The sequence below is a fragment of the Hippocampus bargibanti genome, linkage group LG09 (genome assembly GCF_051943395.1).
Source record: "Hippocampus bargibanti isolate YZ-2025 linkage group LG09, ASM5194339v1, whole genome shotgun sequence".
Lineage (NCBI taxonomy): Eukaryota > Metazoa > Chordata > Actinopteri > Syngnathiformes > Syngnathidae > Hippocampus > Hippocampus bargibanti.
Genome location: NC_142742.1, coordinates 21,189,698 through 21,212,918, shown reverse-complemented (window position 1 = coordinate 21,212,918; position 23,221 = coordinate 21,189,698). Strand labels below are relative to the sequence as shown.

The window sequence follows — 23,221 nt, the reverse complement described above, 5'->3', positions numbered from 1 at the left end:
ACCCAAAATGCATTGTATGTCGCTTTCTCGGTCAGGGGCGGTCCAAACGTGACGTCACATGGGGATCGTCAGCAACTCGAAAACAAGACTTCATGACTATTCAGCGCAAGTCTTAAAACGTAAACTATGGCTATATGCTGTGGAATCTTTGTAAAATACGCTCAGTCGAAGTCATTTGAAGTGATTTTATAAATTATGGACATAACTTGTTCAGAGTATTTCCGGCCCAAACACTCCTTCCAAATGCTCCTGGCCCGGCCCCTCTGTCAAATTTTAGAACCCAATGCGGCCCGCGAGTCAAAAAGTTTGCCCAACCCTGGTATAGACTCACAGAAAAATACTGTTCAGCTTCTAACTGGTCTTGGAGTTCCTTCATTTGCCCGTCTGTGTCTTGTCTTTCTCTGTGAACAAAAAAGGGACATTTCCTTTAAGATCCACCCTCCCTTCATGTCTAAATAAACATGCATCTAAGTAAGGGGTAACACAAATTTTACTGACTTGCGCAGCTCTTGGTTCTGTTTTTCCAAGCTATGTTTCATGTCCAGTAGGTGATTTGTTTCTTGTTTAAGCTGCTTTTCGGATGTTCGCAGGAAATTTAGTTGTTGGTTCTGGGCCTTTAGGTCGTTCTGAGTCAGGTTACGTTTCTGGGTCTCCTGCTCAATCTTCAGTGTCAGATTCTTCACCTATAGACATGGACAGGAATAAATAGAGTCTGTGTTCTCCTTCTGTCATGTATTCTGTCTTTCATCAGTTTCCACTTGCACACACGATAGTTAAAACTATGCAAGTCCCAATAAACCAATACTTGAGTGTTGTGGTCTGTAATTGTGTACTTAAGAGGCCATCTCCATTCAATTCATAAGTAAGCTCCAAGGACTGAATAAATTCTCAATCGTGAGTCAGTCACCTCCTCTGTGAGGTGGTCTTTATGTCTGCGCAGCTCATCCAGCTTCTGAAGGGCTTGTTTGTAGTCACAGTCCATCATGCTGCTGTGCTTTTCTTGTTCAAGTATTCTGTTCTCCAGTCGCAGTTTAGCTGCTCGCTCCTCTGCCAGCTTCTGCTCCAACTCTGGGTTGTGTCAGCGATTGATCAAGAAACTTCACAATGGTCCAATGTTTCATACACACAACATTTAAAAAAAATCAAAAAGATAAACAGGGTGAATTTTACCCTTCATGGACTCTGATTTGGCACCCTCGATGGTTACTTTTATCTTGTTCTTGTCTGCCAGCAAAGCTCTGGTGGCTTTATGGGAGCTTTCCTCCTGCTCCAGCCCCTGCTGTAGCACCTTGAGTTTGTAGGTCAAATCAATCTCTTTGTTGCTCTTCTCCTGTGAACAAAAGCAAAAGTGATTTTTTAACACAACGCACTAAGCTAGAATTGTCAGTGATGCCACAGTCTTCTTCTTTTCCTTTCGGCTTTTCCCTTCAGGGGTCGCCAAAGCAAATCAGTGTCCTCCTTCTAACCCGGTTTTGTGCATCCTCTTCTCTCACACCAGCTACCTTCATGTCCTCTATGACAACATCCACAAACCTCCTCTTCGGTCTTCCTCTTGGTCTCCTGCCTGGCAGTTCAAAATTCAGCATCCTTCTCCCGATATAGTTGCTCTCTCTCCTCTGGACATGTCCAAACCATCTCAGTCTGACCCCTCTGACATTCTCTCCAAAGCCTCTAATATGAGTTGTCCCTCTAATATACCGTATTTTCACGAAGCAGGCGTCATTATTAAGGCAAACGATAGGGGCTGGATGGACGAGGATATGATGAAGGAGTGGCTGAGGCAGGTGTACGTAAGGAGACCGGGAGGTTTTTTCCACACATCACCGACGCTTCTGATTTTGGACTCTATGCGAGCGCATCTCACAGACGGTGTGAAGCAGAAAGTGAAGCAGATGAACGCTACGCTTGCTGTTATTCTGGGAGGGTTGACCAAGGAACTCCAACCGCTGAACATCGGTGTGAACCGGTCATTCAAAGTTAGGCTGCGAGCGGCTTGGAAGCGATGGATGACCGAAGGAGACAACAGCTTCACGAAGAGCGCCGGGCGTGTTACGCCAGTTTGCCAATGGATTGTTGCTGCTTAGGCTAACGGGTCTGCTGGCATGTTGGATTTAGCGCAGCTGTTCGATTCTGAGACAGAGGATGAGGACTTTAATGGGTTTGATTACTGACTGTTACCGGTAATGTGTTTGTTTTTACCATGCCAACGCCTATTGATGATGATTACAAAATGTTATTACTTTGTAATTAATAAATAAAGCACTACCAAACTCAATTTTGCTCCCGATCTGTTTTTTAAATACGCACACTTGTATGCCTGTGTGTTGTTGCAAGGCGGACGTACGTATGGCAGTAGAGGATATGTAGCGGTAGATAAAACTTGCGCCCTATCATCAGGTGCGCACTATGTGTATGTTAAATACAGAAATGGCACACATAAATGACACTGCGCCTTTTCAGACGGTGCGCCCTTTGGTCGTGAACATATGGTACTTATTCTTGATCCTATCCAACCTGGTCACTCCCAAAGAAAACCTCAACATCTTCATCTCTGCTACCTCCAGCTCTGCTTCCAGCCTTTTCTTCAGTGGCGCTGTCTCCAGTCCAAACATCATGGCTGGTCTCACCACCGTTTGAGACACTTTTCCTTTCATCCTAGCTGAAACCCTTCTATCACACATCAGCAGTAGGAATACCAAAGTATTAACAGCCCAGAACCAAGTGCGGAATGATTAAAGAGAGAGTTCAAGGACAACCGACGTCACTTTTTTGTTTCCTAACTGACATCAGAAAAACGTTTTATATCATCTAAAATACCCAAAACACGCAGTATATTTTTATTCAAATGCAAAACACAAATAACAATGACTTAAAGTGTCCAAAATCTGCAAAAAAATGAGCTGCGAATTGGGCATTTTCAGAAAGTCCCGCCCCCAGTTCGTGACATCACGCCAAGACGTCTTGCATTGCTGGAGAATCAAAACAATGGCTTCAGATTCGGAGAATATGCTTTCTTGTTACACATGCAGTGATGAATATGATTCAAATAGTTCTGAAGAGGAAAGCATACATGTTTGCATTCGATTAAAGAATTTATTCCGTGCCATTTTGAGTCAACATTGGGGGGACCAAGCTCCGTGTGAGGAATTAATCAGCCCGTTTCCACAGGCTGATAAATTCCTTACATGGAGCTTGGTCGCCCTCTCCTGGTTCTTTTTGGTGCAACATGACGTTTTCAGACCAAACAAGTACAGCAATATATATTGACGTGATGGAAGGACTGCTACAATGTGTCCTTTTTTTGGTCAGGGGCGTTCCTTCAGTGACGTCACGTACGGACTCGTCACCAACTCAAAAACAAGACATCCGGAATATCAGCGTGACTCTTAAAACGTAAAACATAGCTATATGCGGTGGAATCTTTGTAAAATATGCTCAGTAGAAGTCATTTGAAGCCATTATACAAATTATGGACACAAATTGTCCGGAAACGTCGGTTGTCCTTTAAGTTTTAAACAGTCGTGGGCAGTATTGACTCTTAACCTTTTCCAAGTCCGTGAGTTTCTCTTGAAGATGCCTCTTCTCTGTCTCCGTTTTGGAGAGGGCTCGTTTCAGCCGCTGTACCTCCTCTTCAAGGCCAGAGATGCGCCCTACAAAATGGATATATTGAGTAAACAGTTCGCAGAAGACATTCTATCCTTTCTCCTTCTCTTTGAATAAAATATAACCATTGAGAGTTTTTGTGATTGACATTATCCTGATCAGTGCAGCTTGTGTGTACTTTTGGTGCAATCAAATTATCATGACAAATGGCAGCAGTCGTCAGCATTTTTTTTCCTTTTGTTTAACCATATTTCACTGATAAAATTGCTCTCAGAAAACAGCACATAGCCAGTAAGCGATGACCCACCTATAGAAAATTGCTGAATTATGAAGATAAATAACTTTTTGTATCGCAGCAAAATATTTTCTTTTATGGAAGAAAATCTACATTTATTTTGTCCAAAAAAACTAAATAAAAAATAAATACAATATTAAAATGTCTTCATTTTTGTAAACCCCTAAAAAAGACATGTCAAATCTCACATGTTACGAAATATGACAATTCCATTCCGTGGGTAATGACATCTTTTCCTTAGAGAGGCTCCAGCATGCAACACAAATTTTTCAGTTTTATTGTATTTGCTCTCAACCATATCTTGATTTACAAGTAAGAGTAGATAGATATATAAATACACATCATAAAACATTGGATCAGATTCATTGAATTAACATTCTTTTCAATTGGAATATTTATCACGATTTACCAAGAGTTTTTAACGTAGTCATGGGATGAAGTAACTTTGTAAATTGAGTAACTATTGTATGTAATCAGGCGTGAAAATTATACACCGGATGTGGTGTCTCTGATGTTGTATCTCCTAAGGACGGGATAAAATATGCTCAAACTATAGTTCATTGTTAGCGCTTATCTGCACAACACATTTCCTATTGCACTTGCTGGAAAAGAGACGCGCGCCCTTTGCTCCAAGATATCTCTTCGTTCTCTTTGTACTGCCAGGACTAAGTAAACTGTTCTGCATTAACAGTGATCACAACTACATATTGTAAGTGAAATTGATGTGCTGTGTATAGCATTCATTCATCTCACGTACCAAGCAAGTCACTGATGGTCTCTGAGCCCTGGCTGTGCTCCCTGCGTTCTGTGTCCAAGGCAGCCTGCAGGCTGATGCATTCCTTCTCTAAGCTTAACTTGCTACGTTCTAGTAGACAGCATTTGTCCTGCAGCTCTCGCGTGTTCACCTCCAGCTGCTGCAGCTGTTTGCTGTTCTCTGTCTGGGTTTTACGGAGCCTCGTTGCAGACTCAGATTCAGCCCGTAGCAAGATATTGGCTTCTTCCAACTGAAAGAGAACAATTGTGAGATTAACAAAACTCATCCAAAGTTCATAATAAAGCTTTTGAGTTGACAAGAAGGTCGAAAGCAGGGGTGTCAAACTCATTTATGTTACGGCCAGATTGTAATTGTGGTTTGACTTGAAGGGCTGTTTTGAATTTTGGGAAACCATATAAATGTCGAATCATATTGCGATATTACATACACAGCTGACAATAAATTGACGAATAACTAGTTTTGAAATCAGAACCCAAGAATAATGGCTGTTATTGTGGATTACATATGACAATTTTGGTTCAGACTTTATCAAGCATCATGGACGTTAACATGCTTATTTAGCTTTTGCAGGCTGCATAAAATTATGGAGCAGGCCAGGTCTGGCCCCCAGACCTTGACTTTGACACTTGTGGTCTAAAGCAACCTATGTAAAGAGCAGCCAAGAAAGGCTTGGAAATCAAGCAGCTTGATATTGTGAGCATTGTTATGCCTACATTTTGTACAATTATTAATGCCTTACTTTTGAATTCACAGTGGAACAATCAATGAATAGAAAATCGTGTATTCAGGAAAAAAAACACAGTTAGGTCCAAGCGCATCATAAAACCAACTGACTAACCTGTTTCTGCAGATGAATGTTCTTCTCATTGGAAATCTGCGAATTTTGATTCCTTCTTTTTAAGTCATCCAGCTGATCGCGTAAATTGTTAACTGGAAGATTAGGCACAACAAAAAGAGGCAATAAAATTATGTGAATCATTGTCCCATCCACAAAATAATAGAAATAAAAAGATCCAATCATGTTTTTAAATGAAAAAGACAATATCATTTTTAAATTGACACAAGCTATCGGACCATCGTGTTGCTTTTAACGATTGTGACATATTTATCAATTACATTTTTAAAGGATCCAAAAGCTGGAATTTGGTCTTCCTTTTTCTTACCTGTTGCACCTGTGATCCCATAAATAAGAATTTAGTTAATACTTTCTGCAATCACCTTCATTTTCCAGACATCGTTTCCTGTCAGCTTCACTCTCTGCCTTGCGGTGGCTCTCCAGGCTCTTGTGGTGGAGGAGGGCCTTCTCCCTTTCCAGCTGCCTAAGGCTGGACTCCAAATTCTTCCTGCCGGTCACCTAAAAACAATCATTTATGATGTTGCACCAAGTGTTTTAACACTGTTGTTTGCTTTCACAAGTATGTGATTTTATCAGTAGATCCATATAAAAATAAAATTGTGTCCAGAACACCAGTCTATACTCTATAGACATGTTATGTGGTTGTTTGCATTTCAAAAGCATTGTAATTCAACTGAAAGAGAATTACGCGGAAAGCCATGAAAATTAATTTAAACTCTAAAAGTTAACAATTCTGGAAAGGAGCCTGGGTTGTAGCACCATCCAAATATTGAAATAAATACAGGATTCAAGTAAAATCTAACTGTGCCGCAGGTGTGTCTAGAATTATTGCTTACCTCATCTTCGAGATCTTTGGAAACTTTATCCAGGCGACTAGTGGCAGCTCTGAAGAGTTACAGATAAATACATATATGAAATGTAAGTAACATCAACAATCCATTTTGTAAGCCTCTGATCATGTACCTGAATTTGTGCTCAAGATCATCTTTGGCTTGCTTCTCGTTATTTAGCTGCACTTCCAAGTGGCGAAGCTTTTTCTGTAATACTATAGACTGAAAAGAAGTAGGGATAAAAATAAGTTGCACCAACATCCAAACACAGGATCATTTTGCTCTTGAAACACACTATTTAAAAATAAATTGAGGGGCAACAAATTCATTGGTGTAACTCCAAGTCAATCACACTTCCGTGATATTAAGTACTGTAGTCTAGCTACAAAGCAATAACCGTTGACTGTGTTTAGATCCAGTCAATAACCGTTAAACACTAAAATATTAAAGTTAATGTGTAAAAACTCCAATCAGAGCCAGAGTAACCAAAATATTCAGCCATACAAATGTGACCAGAATACATCCGCTGAAAGAAACATTTGTTTGTCTTCTGCGGATGCCTAAGCTGCAAGAAATCCTGGTCTTTGAAATACAGGAAGTACATAAGTATATGCATGGTGATGCCACTTAATCGACATATTGTGATGAGAAATGTAGCCACTGGCGATCGTCTCGTGCTATCACTTGCTAAGCAAGTCTAACTTTCCATACATTTATTTCTCTGCAGCATTGTTAATTTTTGTTCTGGTGAAAATATCAGCGTGTGTATACATGTCCGTTGTGTATATACAGTAGATACACACGTGCACAACCACGGCTATTATCAGTGTGTCACTGTTTAGATGGGGATAACGCGACTGATCAGAATTACAGAGGACAGTATATGGCAATAAACAATTGTTTTCTGAATGTTTCAGAAACTGGAATTTTGACCTTCATCACAACACTGATTGCATGTGAATACAGTCATTATGATTTGGTGTCACCTTCTCTTGTGTAAATGGGGTATCACAGACTGTCCTAGTGGTAACTACCTTGATGCAGTTCTGGGAGATCCCAGAGATGACAAGCTTGTATTCAGTAACAAGGAGAGCACATACACGTTAATATTTCGGAATATTTGAATTGATCACAATTAGCATGTTTAAAGAACAACCGACGTCTCCGGACAATTTGTGTCCATAATTTGTAAAATTGATTCAAATGACTTCTACTGAGCGTATTTTACAAAGATTTCACCGCATATAACTTTTCTTACATTGTAAGACTCGCACTGAACATTCCGAAAGTTTTGTTTTTGAGTTGGTGACAAGTCCTCACCCTACGTCACTGAAGGAACGCCCCTCACCGAAAAAGGACATACCTTGCATCACCTCAATGCATTTTTCGGTACTTTGTTTGGTCTGAAAACTTCGTGTTGATGGCGAAATTAGAAGGAAAACACATAAATAACGCAATGGTGAATCGTATGTTACACCGAGACAACTCTTTGATATTCGTTGACAAAAATTCCATGGTGAAGAATAAAACTATTTCCAACGGAGCTCTGCCGCCATCTTCTGCATTTTCTGTGACACTACACCTCAGTCTTGATCACGCAAAATGACCCAGAAGACCTTCTTTAATCGATTGCAAACATTTATACTTTCCTCTTCAGAACTATTTGAATCATATTCATAACTAGATGTGTAACAAGAAAGCATGTTCTCCGAATCTGAAGACATTGTTTTGATTCTCGAGCAGGGCAAGACGTCTTGGGGTGATGTCACGAACTGGGGGCGGGACTTTCTGAAAATGCCCAATTCGCAGCTCAATTTTTTTTGCAGATTTTGGACACCAGGTCATTTTTATTGGTGTTTTGCATTTGACTAAAAATCTCAGCCTCCGTGTTTGGGTTTTTCTGATGTCAGGAAATAAAAAAGTGATGTCGGTTGTCCTTTAAGGGAGTAACTGTCTGCTCACATGAAAACAGGTTATGCCAAATGTTTCTGAAACCAGAATTTTGACATGAATCTGAACATTGACAGCATCTAAATGTGGTAATTTAAAAAAAAAAAAAAACTAGTGGCGTAAGAGTACAAAATGTCATTTGAAATTCTATTTATTGTGATTAGTTGTATTAGTTTAAGCCCAATGTTTATACTGAAATATTGTCATGGAGTCAAGAGCACACACGTCTTCAATAATTACTTTCAGTATGTATGGTGGTGTAGCTCACAGTGTATTTAATTTTAGCCCCTGTTAATATTAATCGCCAATGCTTATGCAATTTAACGCCTAACTAGCATGGGTATTATGAGTGTGGTTGTGTATTTGCGCAGAATAAACCTGAACAATACAATGAATTGTGAGTCATGTGAATTGACTTACCTCTCCCTTTGAATTATCATTCGTAGATGAGGCATTGTTGGACGCATTTAGGAGCCTAATTAATGAAGAGGAAAAAAACATGTCAATTGAAATCTCTGTTCAGTGTAACTACATGCCACAAAAAGTGAGTGCTCCCAAAACTTTTGTCTCGTGTCTTACTGGTCTTCTTTGAAGTAGGTAAAGCCCACAAAGGGGAGCTGATTTCCAACAAAAGCTTTGGGTGTGGGAAATGTCTCGACATCACCTTTGTCATCTTCAATCTCATCAAAGTTACTGGTGTCAATGTCACTGCTCAGTTCTGGGACCACAGGTGCAACAGCTATGAAGAACAAAAGAAGACAAAGTCTTGCTCAATAAATGTAGATGTTTGCGTCAATCTCATTAATCTTAATTTCAATAGAGACACTAACTCTCTCTGATAGTGTCAAAGGTCCACTGGTCATTCCTGAAAAATGGATGTCGCTTGATCTCCTCCACGCCATTTTGTCCTAATCGCACTTCCCTTTAAAAACGAAAATAGAGAGACAGAGAGAATGAACAAAAGAACTTCAGTTTTTTGTTTTAATTATCCACCCTGTGTCAGACAAATGCATGAGCATTTTTAGAATGACCAGGCAGTGGGCAGTGTGCCCGTGTAAAATGTGTCTGTGCCAAATATCTTCATCTGCTGATGATGATGATTTATTATGCCAAAGTGTGTTGGATTGTAGCCCGATGGCGAGAACGCTATGCTGATTTCTGCACTGATGAGTAAATTTTTGTGCAAGGTAACGTAATGGTGTGGAACGGCAAGAGGGTCACGGTAAAAATAGTTAGATCACTCAACGCGATTTACAGGCACAAATATATTTCATGTGGTGACAATCTCATCTTTCCTCAGCCCGGGAGCAAACATAATGGTCACACCCAAAATCCCATAAGAGATGACCAGCATATTTCGCATCACAATTTTCCTCTGACAAATACTGGAATGGGACGGCGGAAAAAAATCAATTTCTTACTATTCCAGACATTAAAAAAATTGAGCATTCAACTCTATGTCAACCACACCAGGATAATACAACAGCCTTGTACTTTGCACAGTTTACAGAGCAAAAAAGGGAGACTTAAAGCAGTGTTTTTCAACCTTTTTCAAGCCAAGGCACATTTCTTCCGTTGAAATTATCTCGGGGCACACCCCCAGCTGAAAATGTGGGGGGAAAAGTATTAACTGTTAATGTATGCTTTTTTTCATTTTTTTATTATATTATTAATAAATAACAATATACCAGCCACAGCAGGGGTCGGGAACCTATGGCTCGCGAGCCATATATGGCTCCTTTGATGATTGCATATGGCTCGCCGATAAAAACTAAATACATATTGTCGTTTTTTTCGCCGTTCATTTCCCGTTGGGGCTGCAGTTGGCGGAAAGTGAAAAGTCGCCGTGCGCGCGCGAGGGTTATTGGTAATATAAGCTTTTTTTAAATGTTGAAGAATGATGTTATATTATAACATAGGATTTAACTAAACACAAAGAAAAAAGTATTTTATAAACTTTCATACTTATATTTACTTAGCGTAATCGGACCCCTCATTCGTCAGAAACACTAAGTTCCTCTCGCAGCTCATACACGCGGGCCGCGTGACAACCATCAGACCTCTGTATGGAAAAGCAAGGCTTTATGCTCCGCTCCCATTTCCTCACACAAAGCCGCAAATATGTGACTTTTTACAGGTCTTGACTTCACAAAGTTTACCATGCGCACAGCATCATCCAACACAGGAAGGAGGTCTGCTGGTACAGTCTTGGCTACAAGGGCTTCGCGGTGTAAAAAACAATGTGTAATGATCACGTCTGGGTTTATTTCCCTCCCTCTGCTTACAAAGCCTTTGGTGCGCCCGACCATGGCTGCAGCTCCATCAGTGCACACACCCACGCAGTCATCCCATTTTAGTCCCCCATTTTCCACTTCTGAGTCAGCATTTTTTCTCTTCAAATACCTCTCTATCACTTTCACCGTCGTCCCGCTAGCTACAATCTGCACTTGCCGCGCTATCCATGCGTCACTAATTCGCTTGTCTCAAAGCGAATTAGTGACGCACAACTACCCGCTGTTGCCACCTGCTGGTATGGAAGAGTACTACATGATTACTCTACTAGGCGCTAGAATGCACAGGCACACAAATCGGATAATTTCCCGCGGCACACCTGACAATATCTCGCGGAACAGTGGTGTGCCGCGGCACACTGGTTGAAAAACATTGACTTAAAGGACAGCCGACACCACTTTTTTGTTTTTTAACTAACATCAGAAAAACGTTTTATAGCATCTAAAATATCCAAAACACGCAGGATGATATTTTTTGTCAAATGCAAAACATTTATAAAAATGACTTAGTGTCCAAAAACTACTTCAAATTGAACCCGGAAGTGGCCAGTCTAAGAAGGTCCCGCCCCCTTGTTCGTGATGTCACACCAAGACGTCTTGCCTTGCTCGAGAATCAAAACAATGGCTTCAGATTCGGAAAATATGCTTTCTTGTTACTCAGTTATGAATATGATTCAAATCGTTCTGAAGAGGAAATCATAAATGTTTGCAATTGATTAAAGAAGTCTTTCCGAGTCATTTTGAGGCATCAGGACTGATGTGTAACACCCAGAACATGCAGAAGATGGCGCCCAAGCTCCGTTGGAAATGGGCTGTCTGCTGGGAATTTGTGTCAGCGAATATCAAATAGTTGTCCAGGTGCAACACACAACGATTCACCATCGCGTTATGTATGTGTGTTCCTTCTAATTTCGCCATCAACATGAAGTTTTCAGACCAAACAAAGTACCGCAAAATGCATTGTGTGTCCTTTCTCGGTCAGGGGAGTTCCAGAGGTGACATCATGTCAGGCATCGTCATCAACTCGAAAACAACACTTCCTGAATATTCAGTCTTAAAACATCAAATATAGCTATATGCGGTCGAATCTTTGTAAAATACACTCAGTAGAAGTCATTTGAAGCGATTTTACAAATTATGGACACAACTTGTACGGGGCGTCGGTTGTCCTTTAAAGAGTAAAACATTCAAAATACCTGTCAGTCAAGAAGGCACAGATTATAGTCTTTGCATCTTTGGAGATCTCCACATCATCAGGAAAGTTTAGGGAATTTTTATGGTCCATGATCTTACTGTAGGTCCCCACTAGAGAGTCAGCATAGAATGGCGTGTCACCTGAAAGTGTGCAAAATGTGTTGAAAAAAAAAGGCTTGGCACTTAAAGTAAAAATAAATAAATATAAGAAACACTGACCAACAAGCATTTCAAAGATGAAGACCCCAACAGACCACCAGTCACATTCTCTCCCATAACATCCATCACCTCCTTGGGATTTCAGCACTTCGGGTGAGATGTAGTCAGGGGTTCCAACTGCTGTGTCACAATGTACCATACCGGTCTGTGACCAAAAACAAAATGTAAATTGTCAACACATTTTTACACACTGAGTTTAAAGTCATAATCTCAAATTTGAATTATGTGCTAAAACTCCCATTTAACCCTAAATTATCCTTGTCAAAAATACAATGTAATCTCAAGCATCAAATACCTTGATTTTATTCATCCATCCATTTTCCGTATCGCTTATTCCTTATTATTAGGGTCACGGGGGGTGCTGGAGCCTATCTCAGCTGTCTTCGGGAACAAGGCAGGGGACACCCTGAACTGGTTGCCAGCCAATCGCAGGGCGCACAAAGACGCACAACAATCACTCTCACACTCACACCTAGGGACAACTCGGGGTGGTCAATCTGCCTGCCATGCATGTTTTTGGAGTGTGGGAGGAAACCGGAGGACCCGGAGAAAACCCACATGGGCCCGGGGAGAACATGCAAACTCCACACAGGGAGGCAGGACCGGGACGCGAACCGGCGACCTCTGAACTGTGAAGCCGGTGTGCTAACCACTCGACTACCGGGCCGCCATGATTTTATTCACAGACCGCTAAATACAGTAAAGTCTCGTTATATCGATATTCAAGGGAGTCCGAAAAAATATCGATATAACCGGGACTATCGATATATCCGACCCTGTTTGCATGTAATTTTCTCCGTGCGTGCATAGAAATAGTATCGATATAACCGGGACTATCGATATATCCGATATCGATATAATGAGACTTTACTGTATATAATAAAAAAAATTTCCGATGCACTTATCTGTGCAAGAGTCGCGGGACAAGCTGGGTCCTATCCCAGCGGGATTGGGACAACCGATCACAGGGTGCAGATAGCTGAACAACCATTCACGCTCACACTCAAGTATGGACAATTTCGAGTGTTCTAGTTAATTAATAAACGAGTTAATCTGATTCACTGTGGAGACCACTGAAGGGAAATGCTGAGAGGAAAAGAAGAATTGTTCTTGTAAATATTGTATAGCACCACATAATGTGTTTGTTTCCCTCTCAGTATTCAATGCAACCTGCTCCCAGTTTAGACCTCATATTTTTTTTTCATATAACTTACTGAGTCCATCTTCATGCATGTGCCGAAGTCAGCAAGCTTCAGGTGTCCGTGCCTGTCGAGCAACATGTTGTCCGGCTTGACATCGCGGTGAATGAAGCCCATCGAGTGAATAGCATCCAAGGCCATCACCACCTCTGCAGTGTAAAACCTGGCCCATTTCTCTGGCACATCATAGGTACTAGTGAGGTTTACCAGGTCACCTCCTGGCATATACTCCATCACCATGTAGAGATAGTGCTCATCTTGGAATGCACAGCATAACTGATCAAACAAACAGGACAAGTTCCTTTATAGATAATTACACACCACATATCCAAAGAAAAATGTGTGTCAATATACTGTACGTCAGTGTGTGTGTGTGTGTGTGTGTGTGTGTGTGTGTGTGTGTGTGTGTGTGTGTGTGTGTGTGTGTGTGTGTGTGTGTGTGTGCGCGTGTGTGGCTTAAATGTCACACCTGCACCACCCACGGACTGTTGGAAAAGGCCATGATGTCCCTTTCTTCCCAGAAGAAGGCAGAGTCTGAGCGTTTGATCATCTCAAACTTGCTAAGAAGCTTCATGGCGTAGACTTTCTGAGAGGCTTTATGCCTGACCTGAATGATGATGGTACACACAGTATACATATATTTGGTGTTACTGCCTTGCCAAGTGGGACTTTATCAGACAATATCAAAAAACATTGACATTTAATGTTCCTAAATTGGGTCATGTATTTAACTTGAGGCATACCAGTTGAACTTCACCAAAAGCTCCTCGGCCAATCACTTTAACTCTATCAAAGTCATCTGATTTCATCTGCAGATCTCGAACTTGTCTGATGACATTCTCATCTGTGAATAAAATATAAGTATTATCAATACTTGTCATAAGTGCATGAAATTGTGTCAAAAATAACAACGCAACTCGAACACTTTTAATACTTACATCTATTTAGAAAGGTTTCAATGTTTTTATTCTTGCGAAGTGCAGGGTAGTCCAAATCTAAGACCACGGCATTTAGGGAGTCCTGAAAAAAAGACAATCATAAACAAACAAAAGAAAACACAAAATAAATAAATACCTATACAAATTAATTACGAGATTCAAAAAAATGTAGCCAATATCAATTGGTTTCGAATCCTAACCAAAATTAAATGACAGCTACAATATAAATAATGACTTTATGTCAAACACAAAAATAAACACAAATTTTAAAGGAATGTTTGGTCACAAACAACATTGCTCATCCTTAAAAGTACATCACGGAACCTATCCCAGCTGTCTTTGGGCAGTAAATGGGGAAAACCCGGACCATGTTGCCAGCCAATTGCAGGGCACACAGACACACAACCATTTGCGCTCTCACTCACTCTCTATCTATCTATCTATCTATCTATCTTTCTCTCTCTCTCTCCTTCTCTATCTATCTATCTTTCTCTCTCTCTTTATCTATCTATCTATCCAGTCTATCTGTCTGACTCTCTCTAAATCTATCTCTACCCTCTCTCTATCTCTAAATCTCTCTCTCTATCTCTACCTACCTCTCGATCTCTCTCTATCTCTACATCTCTATCTGTCTTTCTCTCTCTATCTATCTTTACATCTCTTTCTATATCTCTCTCACTACTGACGATGACACACTACAGACGATGTGTGTCATCTACGATGTCCCAAATTCACAACCTCCCATCCCTGAGGCACAGCTCCCACACCACTCTCAACATCAAGGCTAATCTCATGTGAGGACCATCCATTGGCACAAATGGACAGAATAACATCACGTCCAGTGTTTCATGATTCTCACACCAAGGGACAATTTAGAGCAGGGGTGTCAAACTCATTTTGCATCGCGGGCCACATATGGCCTAGGGCAGGCGTCGGCAACCCGCGGCTCCGGAGCCGCTTGTGGCTCTTTCACCCCCCTGCTGCGGCTCCCTGCGGCTTTAGAAAATAAATAATGAGTATTTAATTTAATCTATATTATTTTAGTTCGTTCATTTTTAAAATGTAATTCTAAATTTGAAGATTATGGTGATTATAAATAATACAAAATAAAACGTATTCAATTTTTTGGTCGCTGATAATATACGTCACAACCATCGACAGTGGACGTATATCCAGTCACAACCGCCAAATTGCGCACGATTTCTTGAATTTTTCGACCCCCAGGTAGGCCAACTATGGATACATCTAAGAAAAGTGCCTGAAGAAAATACGTGGCAGATTCGTTCGCCTTTACTGCTGACGAGACGGGTTTACCGGTATGCTTAATATGTAATGAGAAGTTAGCGTCTTTTTTTCGGAGTTTAAAATGTGTTTGTTGCGTGCAGAAATGTAATTTCGCTTCTCTGTAACAGTTCATTGATTCATAAATGCAACACATTATAGTTTGTTTATGCATATATAAAGGTAAAAAAACGATGATGAAAAAAAAGATGCAGTGCTGTCTTCATTTTAAATGTCAAAATGATTTTGTAGCTCCTAGTGTTTTCTTTTCTGTGGGAAATGGGTCCAAGTGGCTCTTTGAGTGGTAAAGGTTGCCGACCCCTGGCCTAGGGAGATGTCAAGTGACCATTAAAATTATACCAAACTCTGCTAAAAAATCTGCAAAAAGATCATGTCTTTCCTTTGTTTTGGTGTAAAGAAGCACAAGAACCCTAGGTAAATATTGACATTTAATGAACTATCCTTTTACAAAACATTTCATGAAACACCTCATATTTCCTTAGACAAATGTGCAATTTACTTTTATCATTCACAAATATGCAGTGCAACTGATCCCACTGATTGTACAAAGGCAGAAAACTTTAATTGGTACTGAAAAATATAGTTATGCACTTTAAGATTAAAGTAGACTTTTAAAGAAAGGGAATTTTTAAACCACTTACACATACGCATATGAAATCTAATTGTAATCCCTGCGTACACCTTACAAACTAAGGAGAGTGATTTTAAATGTGTAATGAAGTGTTCACCTGTCGTGTAAATCTATAAACTTCATACATGAAACATACATACACATACAATCTTCTTCTTTTCCTTTCGGCTTTTCCCTTCAGGGGTCGCCACAGCCAATCAATGTCCTCCATCTATCCCGGTTTTGTGCATCCTCTTCTCTCACACCAGCTATCCATAAACCTCCTCTTGGGTCTTCCTCTCGGTTTCCTGCCTAGCAGTTCAAGGCTCAGCATCCTTCTCCCGATATAGTCACTCTCTCTCCTCTGGACATGTCCAAACCATCTCAGTCTGGCCTCTCTGACTTTGTCTCCAAAGCCTCTAATATGAGTTGTCCCTCTAATGTACTCATTCCTGATCCTATCCAACCTGGTCAGTCCCAAAGAAAACCTCAACATCTTCAGCTCTGCTACCTCCAGCTCTGCTTCCTATCTTTTCTTCAGTGGCACTGTCTCCAGTCCAAACATCATGGTCACCACTGTTTTATACACTTTTCGTTTCATCCTAGCTGAAACCCTTCTATCACACATCACACCTGACATTTTTCTCCAGCCGCTCCAGCCTGCCTGGACACGCTTCTTCACCTCTTTTCCACACTCTCCATTGCTCTGGACAGTTGACCCCAAGTACTTAAAATCCTCCACCTTCTTTATCTCTTCTCCCTGTAGCATCACTTTGCACTTGGATTCCTCTCATTCACACACATATATTCCGTCTTGCTGCGACTGATCTTCAGTCCTCTCCAGGGCATATCTCCACATCTCTAGTTTCTCCGCCACCTCCTTCCCGTTCTCGCTACAAATCACAATGTCATCTGCAAACATCATGGTCCAAGGAGATTCTTGTCTAACATCGACTGTCAGCCTGTCCATTACCATAGCCAACAAAAAGGGGCTCAGCTGACCCCTGGTGAAGGCTCACCTCCATCTTGAATTCCTCAGTCATAACGACAGCACACCTCACAACTGTCTTACAGTCATGATACATGTCTTGCACCGCTCTGACATACTTTTCTGTCACTCCAGACTTCCTCATGCAATACCACAGCTCCTCTCTGGGCACCCTGTCGTACGCTTTCTCCAGATCTACAAAGACACAATGCAATTCCTTCTGACCTTCTCTGTACTTCTCTATCAGCATTCTTAAAGCAAACACTGCATATGTCGTACTCTTTTTTGGCATGAAGCCATACTGCTGCTCACAAATGTTCACTTCTGCTCTTAGTCTAGCTTCAACTACTCTTTCCCAGAGTTTCATTGTATGGCTCATCTACTGTATTCCTCTGTAGTTAGTACAACTCTGCACATCTCCTTTGTTCTTAAAAATGGGCACGAGTACACTTCGTCTCCATTCTTCAGGCATCTGTTCACCATCTAAGATCTTGTTGAATAACCCAGTCAAGAACCCACCGCCACCTCCCCAAGACACTTCCATACCTCGATTGGTAAATCATCAGGCCCGAGTGCCTTTCCCCACTTCATCCTCTTCAGCGCCTTCCTTACTTCATCCTTGCTAATGTTTGCTACGTCTTGGTCAAACAACAGTCACGTCTTCTACTCTTTGTTCCTTCTCATTTCCCTCATTCATCAATTCTTCAAAGTACTCTTTCCATCTTGCCATCCCACTACTGGCACCTGTTAACACATTGCCATCTCTATCCTTAATCACCCAAACCTGCTGCAGGTCCTTACCATCTTTGTCTCTCTGTCTCGCCAGCCTGTAAAGATCAGTCTCGCCTTCCTTGCTGTCCAGCCGAGCATACAAGTCATCATAGGCCTCTTGTTTGGCCTTTGCCACCTTTACTTTAACCTCTTGCACACCCAGTGCTTGTCTTACCTCCTTCCTAAATGTTATGCAACACTCTTCCTTTTTCAACTTCCACCATTTTGTCCTCACTTCAGCCTTTGGTTTCTTCATCTTCCTCACTGCCAGCGTCATCCTACACACCACCAACCTATGCTGTCTGACTACACTCTCACCAACCACTACTTTGCAGTCACTGATTTCCTTTAGATGGCGCCATTGACACAAAATGTGGTCTACCTGTGTACTTCTGCCTCCACTCTTATAGGTCACCCTATATTCCTGTCTCTTCTGAAAGACACACACACACACACACACACACACACACACACACACACACACACACACACGCACACACACACACACACACACACACACACACACACGCGCGCACACGCGCACGCACACACGCGCACACACACACACACACACACAATACATACTGAAAATTAATGGAGTTGTATGAACAGTAGAATTCCATCACAGAACTTTTGGTTTGAAGCTGCTGACTAACATTAAAGTGTGGTATGGCAGGCTGTGAGTAATGTTGCTGTCGCTGAGAAGTTTGTCAAACTGACGATGGTTCAGACCTCTGGACCGGATGAAATTTACAGTGCGAACAACCACCTCCATGACGTGGTCCATTTTCAGCGACTTGCAACACAATGCCTCCTGGTGCAAAATACAGTGACATGTCCAGAAACGATCTCCTCCATTAAAGGCTTGTACTTTGTCTTTGAAATTTGTCGTGACACCTGCTTTCTTTCCGACCATGGATGACGCGCCGTCTGTAGCCAGGCTGACAGCGTGGGACCAGTCCACTCCAACTCTGTCCAATACAGCAACGACAGAGCCGAAAATGTCCTCGGCTGTTGTGGTGACCATCATTGGCACCAACTCAAGAAACTCTTCAGTAACAGTCAATGTCTCATCAACTCCTCGGATAAATATGGCCAGTTGGGCCACGTCTGTGATGTCGGTGCTCTTGTCAATTGCCACAGAAAATACAATAAATCGTCTCTGCTATAGTGTTCCTCATCAGGCTAATATTGGCAAAAGCTTCTCGCTTCTCGGAATATACAAGTTCAGCCGCCTTCATCATGCATAGTTTAACAAAGTCACCGTCGAAATACGGCTTCGACGCGAATGCTATTTCGCTAGCAATTAGGCAATTAACTTCACTGACTTCTCGGCTCCGGATGAAAGTTGACTGCAGTTTCCTCAGACCCGCCAGCAATTCGTTAATCTTTTCTCTTCTCAGTTGTCCTTGCAACCCGTCATATTTTTCGCTGTGATGAGTCTCGTAGTGGTGTCGAATATTATATTCCTTCAATACAGAAACTTGTTGCAAACACACCAAGCACAAAGGTTTTCCGTGCATCTCTGTAAATAAATAGGACGTGGTCCTTTTTTCTTTGAAAATTCTACACTCCTTATCTACTTTCCTCCGTTTGGATAACGACATTTTGGCTAAGGAGGGTGTAGCGGAGAGGTAGAGACCAAGGTATTAACAACGTCGTAACAAGCAGCAGATGGCGCATTGACACCGTCTGCTGTTTTCAGTCTGTCTCAGTGATGCGGCGTGTCTTCTACTCCGATGGAAAGAGTGCGCCCCTTAGCGGATAACACATGAATTGCAGCGAATTAAAAATATTAATTCCATGTCTTTTATGCATTTTTCCACTTTCAAATTATCCTGCGGGCCTGATCGAACTTCCTTGGGGGCCGGTTCCGGCCCACAGGCCGTATGTTTGACACCCCTGATTTAGAGTGTTCAACAATCCTGCCATGCATGTTTTTGGAATGTGGGAGGAAACCAGAGTACCCTCACGCTGGAACGGGGAGAACCTGCAAACTCCAGAAAGGAAGGCCAGGATGCAGACATTACACTTGAGCACCGTGAGGCCAATGCGCTAATCACTATACACCGGTAAAAAGGTTTCTTCAGCCGTCATCTGTACTTCTTTGAAGGTGTCCGGCGTTTCGCTTCTTATCCAAGCTGAAGAAGCATCTTGGATAAGAAGCGAAACGTCCGACACCTTCAAAGAAGTACAGATGACGGCTGAAGAAACCTTTTCATCAATGGACCATTCCTGTACAACTGAGAGCTGACACAGACACTATACACCGGGAAAATAAATACATTCATGAACTAATTAAACTCTTCAACTTTTTCCTGATTTTTTTTTAGTTTATCTTTTTGATTGAGAAATATGGCACAATACTTGTAGTTCAAAGCATGTGTTGTGTCTTTGCTCCCTCCTCTCCAGGTTTCTCTGTTGTTGTTTTTTTTTTTGTTGCAATTTTCAGTGCTTTATCTGCCTCTCCTCCTGCTATTTTAAATGTTTCCCGCTCGGCAGAAGTCAGTCTGTGGCAAGCTGACGCTTTTGATTCACCATCTCAACGGCACTTCCCCATTAAAGGACTAACCCTCACACAAAGCTACTATTTAAGGGAAAAAAAACACACATGCAGGGGGTGGGGGAAGGACACATGGGGAAGAGGGGAGGGTGAACACATACAAATACATGCACTCGGATCCCCCAAACAGCAATCCAGGAAATGATCCACCCCGCCCCGTGTTTGGACGATAATTTCACTGTGACATTAAGACCGTCACTACAGTATGTGCAACACATTTCCTCTGTGGCCGCGTTTGGCTGCTACTTACACTCAGAAATCATAAAAAAAAAAGCACTGCGTGGTACCCATGATGATACAGGTCAATGTCATACTGACATGTTAAATAACATCTTCACGAGGACTAACGTTTGCTTCTTTGGTTACTTTGCAATAATGAGGACATGGAGACCAAACAAATAAACCATTCCAAATAAAAGCTAAGCCAAACATGGTTTGAGTGATGTCATAGTTAATTTCTTCATAATACAATACTAAAAAAAGCCGCACATCTCCACCAAATACAATACTTTTGCCTGTTAAAATCATTCACAAAAATCAAACACCTTGTATTTCCTGAACATAAATTGACAAGTCTAATTTTATGAAGCATTGTGAAATGTACAACTACATTTTTTTCCCAATTTCGATATGTGGATTTAAATTACATATGTAATCAACGAGTCTGTGTTATGAACACTTATTTCCACACATCTGACTACATGCTTTATGCTAAGAAAAAGGACCAATACTAATATTTGCTTCGCACGGGCAAGGGAGAGTGCTTGGGGGAGATGACTGACTGACAATTGTTGTACCGCTTGAAACATGAAACACGTCATCCACATTGACGGCTCATTTATTGCAAGCAGCAATCATATGATGTTATCTTTAAAGGACAACCGACATCACTTTTTTGTTTCCTAACTGAAATCAGAAAAACGTTTTATACCATCTAAAATACCCAAAACACACAGTATGATACTTTTAGTCAAATGCAAAACACCAAGAAAAATGACTTAAAGTGTCCAAAATCTGCAAAAAAAATGAAGTGGGCAGTTTCAGAAGGTCCCACCCCCTTGTTCGTGGCTCACCCAAAGACGTCTTGCCTTGCTGGAGAATCAAAACAATGGCTTCAGATTCGGAGAATATGCTTTCTTGTTACTCATCCAGTTATGAATATGATTCAAATAGTTCTGAAGAGGAATGCATACATATTTGCAATTGATTAAATAATTTAGTCCGTGCCATTTTGAGGCAATAGGGGGGGGGGGGAATGTAGCACTAAAAAAGAGGCAGAAAATGGCGACAAAGCTCCGTGTAAGGAATTAATCAGCCCGTTTCCACAAGCTGATTAATTCCTTACACGGAGCTTTGTCGCCCTCTTCTGCCTCTTTTTGGTGCAACACGAAGTTTTCAGACCTAACAAGTACAGTGAGACCTCAACTTACAAACTTAATTGGTTCCCAGACAGTGTGTAATGCGAAAAGTTTGTATCTCAAAAAAAAAATCCCATAGGAAACCATTAAAATGGGAATAATCCGTTCCCAGGTTTCCATAAAATATACTTTTCAACTAAATAAGCCTTAAAACTACACACATCATACCTTATTATATGTATAATAAATGTGCTATTGTATTGTAATGAAAGAAATACACTGCATTGTATCATAAAGTCACTTTATTTACATTTGTGATGGTCATTTATGGCTTGATGGAATGGCGTTGGAGGTCGAAGGTCAAAGAATTGCTGTTTGGAAAGAGAGACGCATTACATGACGACTGTAATTAAAGAAATAAACTGCTGTAAAATAAAATTTTATTTACCTTTTTATGGTCGTTGATGGCTTATGGAAGGAGAGTCACCTTCCAAAAGGACTGTTGGTAACTTAACCTCTGATGCTGTTCGGTCGTGTGCTTAAGTCGAAGATCACTCCGCCAGCCGTGGTGGGTGTGTATTATGAAAATAGTGCTTATTATAAGGTTTAATTTTCATAAATTTGACGTTTGTAAGACAAAAGGTTTGTAAATTGAGGTGTTTGTAAGTTGAGGTCTCGCTGTACAGCAAAATGCATTGCGTGATGGGAGGACTGCTACAATGTGATCTTTTTTCGGTCAGGGGCGTTCCTTCAGTGACGTCACGTACGGACTCGTCACCAACTCAAAAACAAGACTTCCGGAATATTCAGCGCGAGTCTTAAAATGTAAAATATAGCAATATGCGCTGGAATATTTGTAAAATATGCTCAATAGAAGTCATTTGAAGCCATTTTACAAATTATGGACACAACTTGTCCGGAGACGTCGATTGTCCTTTAATAGACGTCTTCATGAAATTTCATCAGATCAAAATGCGTTGCCACATTTTCCCCAAATATTTCTTCTCTCGCCTGCCTTGCAGGTTTGGCAATATGAAATGATAAAATTAGCCATTATGCATGGGACATAATGAGCCATTTTTTTGTGCACGTTAATCAATGTCGTGTTTTGCGCACATGCGTGTCAACTCATGAACGTGTTGACGTTCACATTTGAGGTTGCGTTTGTTTTTTTGGAAGAGAATAAACACATAAAAGATCATATTCAACATAAAAATTTAGTTTTTGGAATGCGTGAGGAAACCGGAGTACACGGAGAAAGCCCATGCAGGCACAGGGAAGAGACTACTTATTCTTTCAAGTCCTTGTTTCTGGTACTGAATTGAGAGCAAGAAGGCTCACCTGCATAAAACCTCTTGTGCACCTCCTTGAATATGATGAAGTCAAAGACAAGTAGCATAATAGGCTACCACTTGAGCTCAATTGCAATAACTAAAGTCTCCATCTATCCGTTTTTTATTTTGCTTGTCATCACCCTTC

The 23,221-nt window shown here is 41.1% G+C and overlaps 1 protein-coding gene across 4 annotated transcripts in view; it reads right to left on the bottom strand.

The window, feature by feature from the left end:
* Nucleotides 1-23,221, bottom strand: part of rock2a (rho-associated, coiled-coil containing protein kinase 2a) — a 49,061-nt gene that overhangs the window by 12,889 nt on the left and 12,951 nt on the right. For all 4 annotated transcript variants that reach the window (XR_016116105.1, XM_089005254.1, XM_089005255.1 and 1 more), the window contains exons 2-20: nucleotides 14,151-14,232; nucleotides 13,956-14,056; nucleotides 13,682-13,819; nucleotides 13,228-13,488; nucleotides 12,014-12,158; nucleotides 11,797-11,935; nucleotides 9,140-9,231; nucleotides 8,889-9,048; nucleotides 8,730-8,784; nucleotides 6,493-6,581; nucleotides 6,366-6,414; nucleotides 5,892-6,027; nucleotides 5,512-5,603; nucleotides 4,656-4,902; nucleotides 3,544-3,650; nucleotides 1,171-1,330; nucleotides 908-1,068; nucleotides 499-683; nucleotides 332-401 (exon numbers count right to left, since the gene is read on the bottom strand). Coding sequence is in view for 3 of the 4 variants with exons in the window: in XM_089005254.1 (XP_088861380.1) it covers nucleotides 332-401; nucleotides 499-683; nucleotides 908-1,068; nucleotides 1,171-1,330; nucleotides 3,544-3,650; nucleotides 4,656-4,902; nucleotides 5,512-5,603; nucleotides 5,892-6,027; nucleotides 6,366-6,414; nucleotides 6,493-6,581; nucleotides 8,730-8,784; nucleotides 8,889-9,048; nucleotides 9,140-9,231; nucleotides 11,797-11,935; nucleotides 12,014-12,158; nucleotides 13,228-13,488; nucleotides 13,682-13,819; nucleotides 13,956-14,056; nucleotides 14,151-14,232 (2,469 nt within the window). In the remaining variant the exon portion in view is untranslated. The remainder of the gene's footprint in view (nucleotides 1-331; nucleotides 402-498; nucleotides 684-907; nucleotides 1,069-1,170; nucleotides 1,331-3,543; nucleotides 3,651-4,655; nucleotides 4,903-5,511; nucleotides 5,604-5,891; nucleotides 6,028-6,365; nucleotides 6,415-6,492; nucleotides 6,582-8,729; nucleotides 8,785-8,888; nucleotides 9,049-9,139; nucleotides 9,232-11,796; nucleotides 11,936-12,013; nucleotides 12,159-13,227; nucleotides 13,489-13,681; nucleotides 13,820-13,955; nucleotides 14,057-14,150; nucleotides 14,233-23,221) is intronic.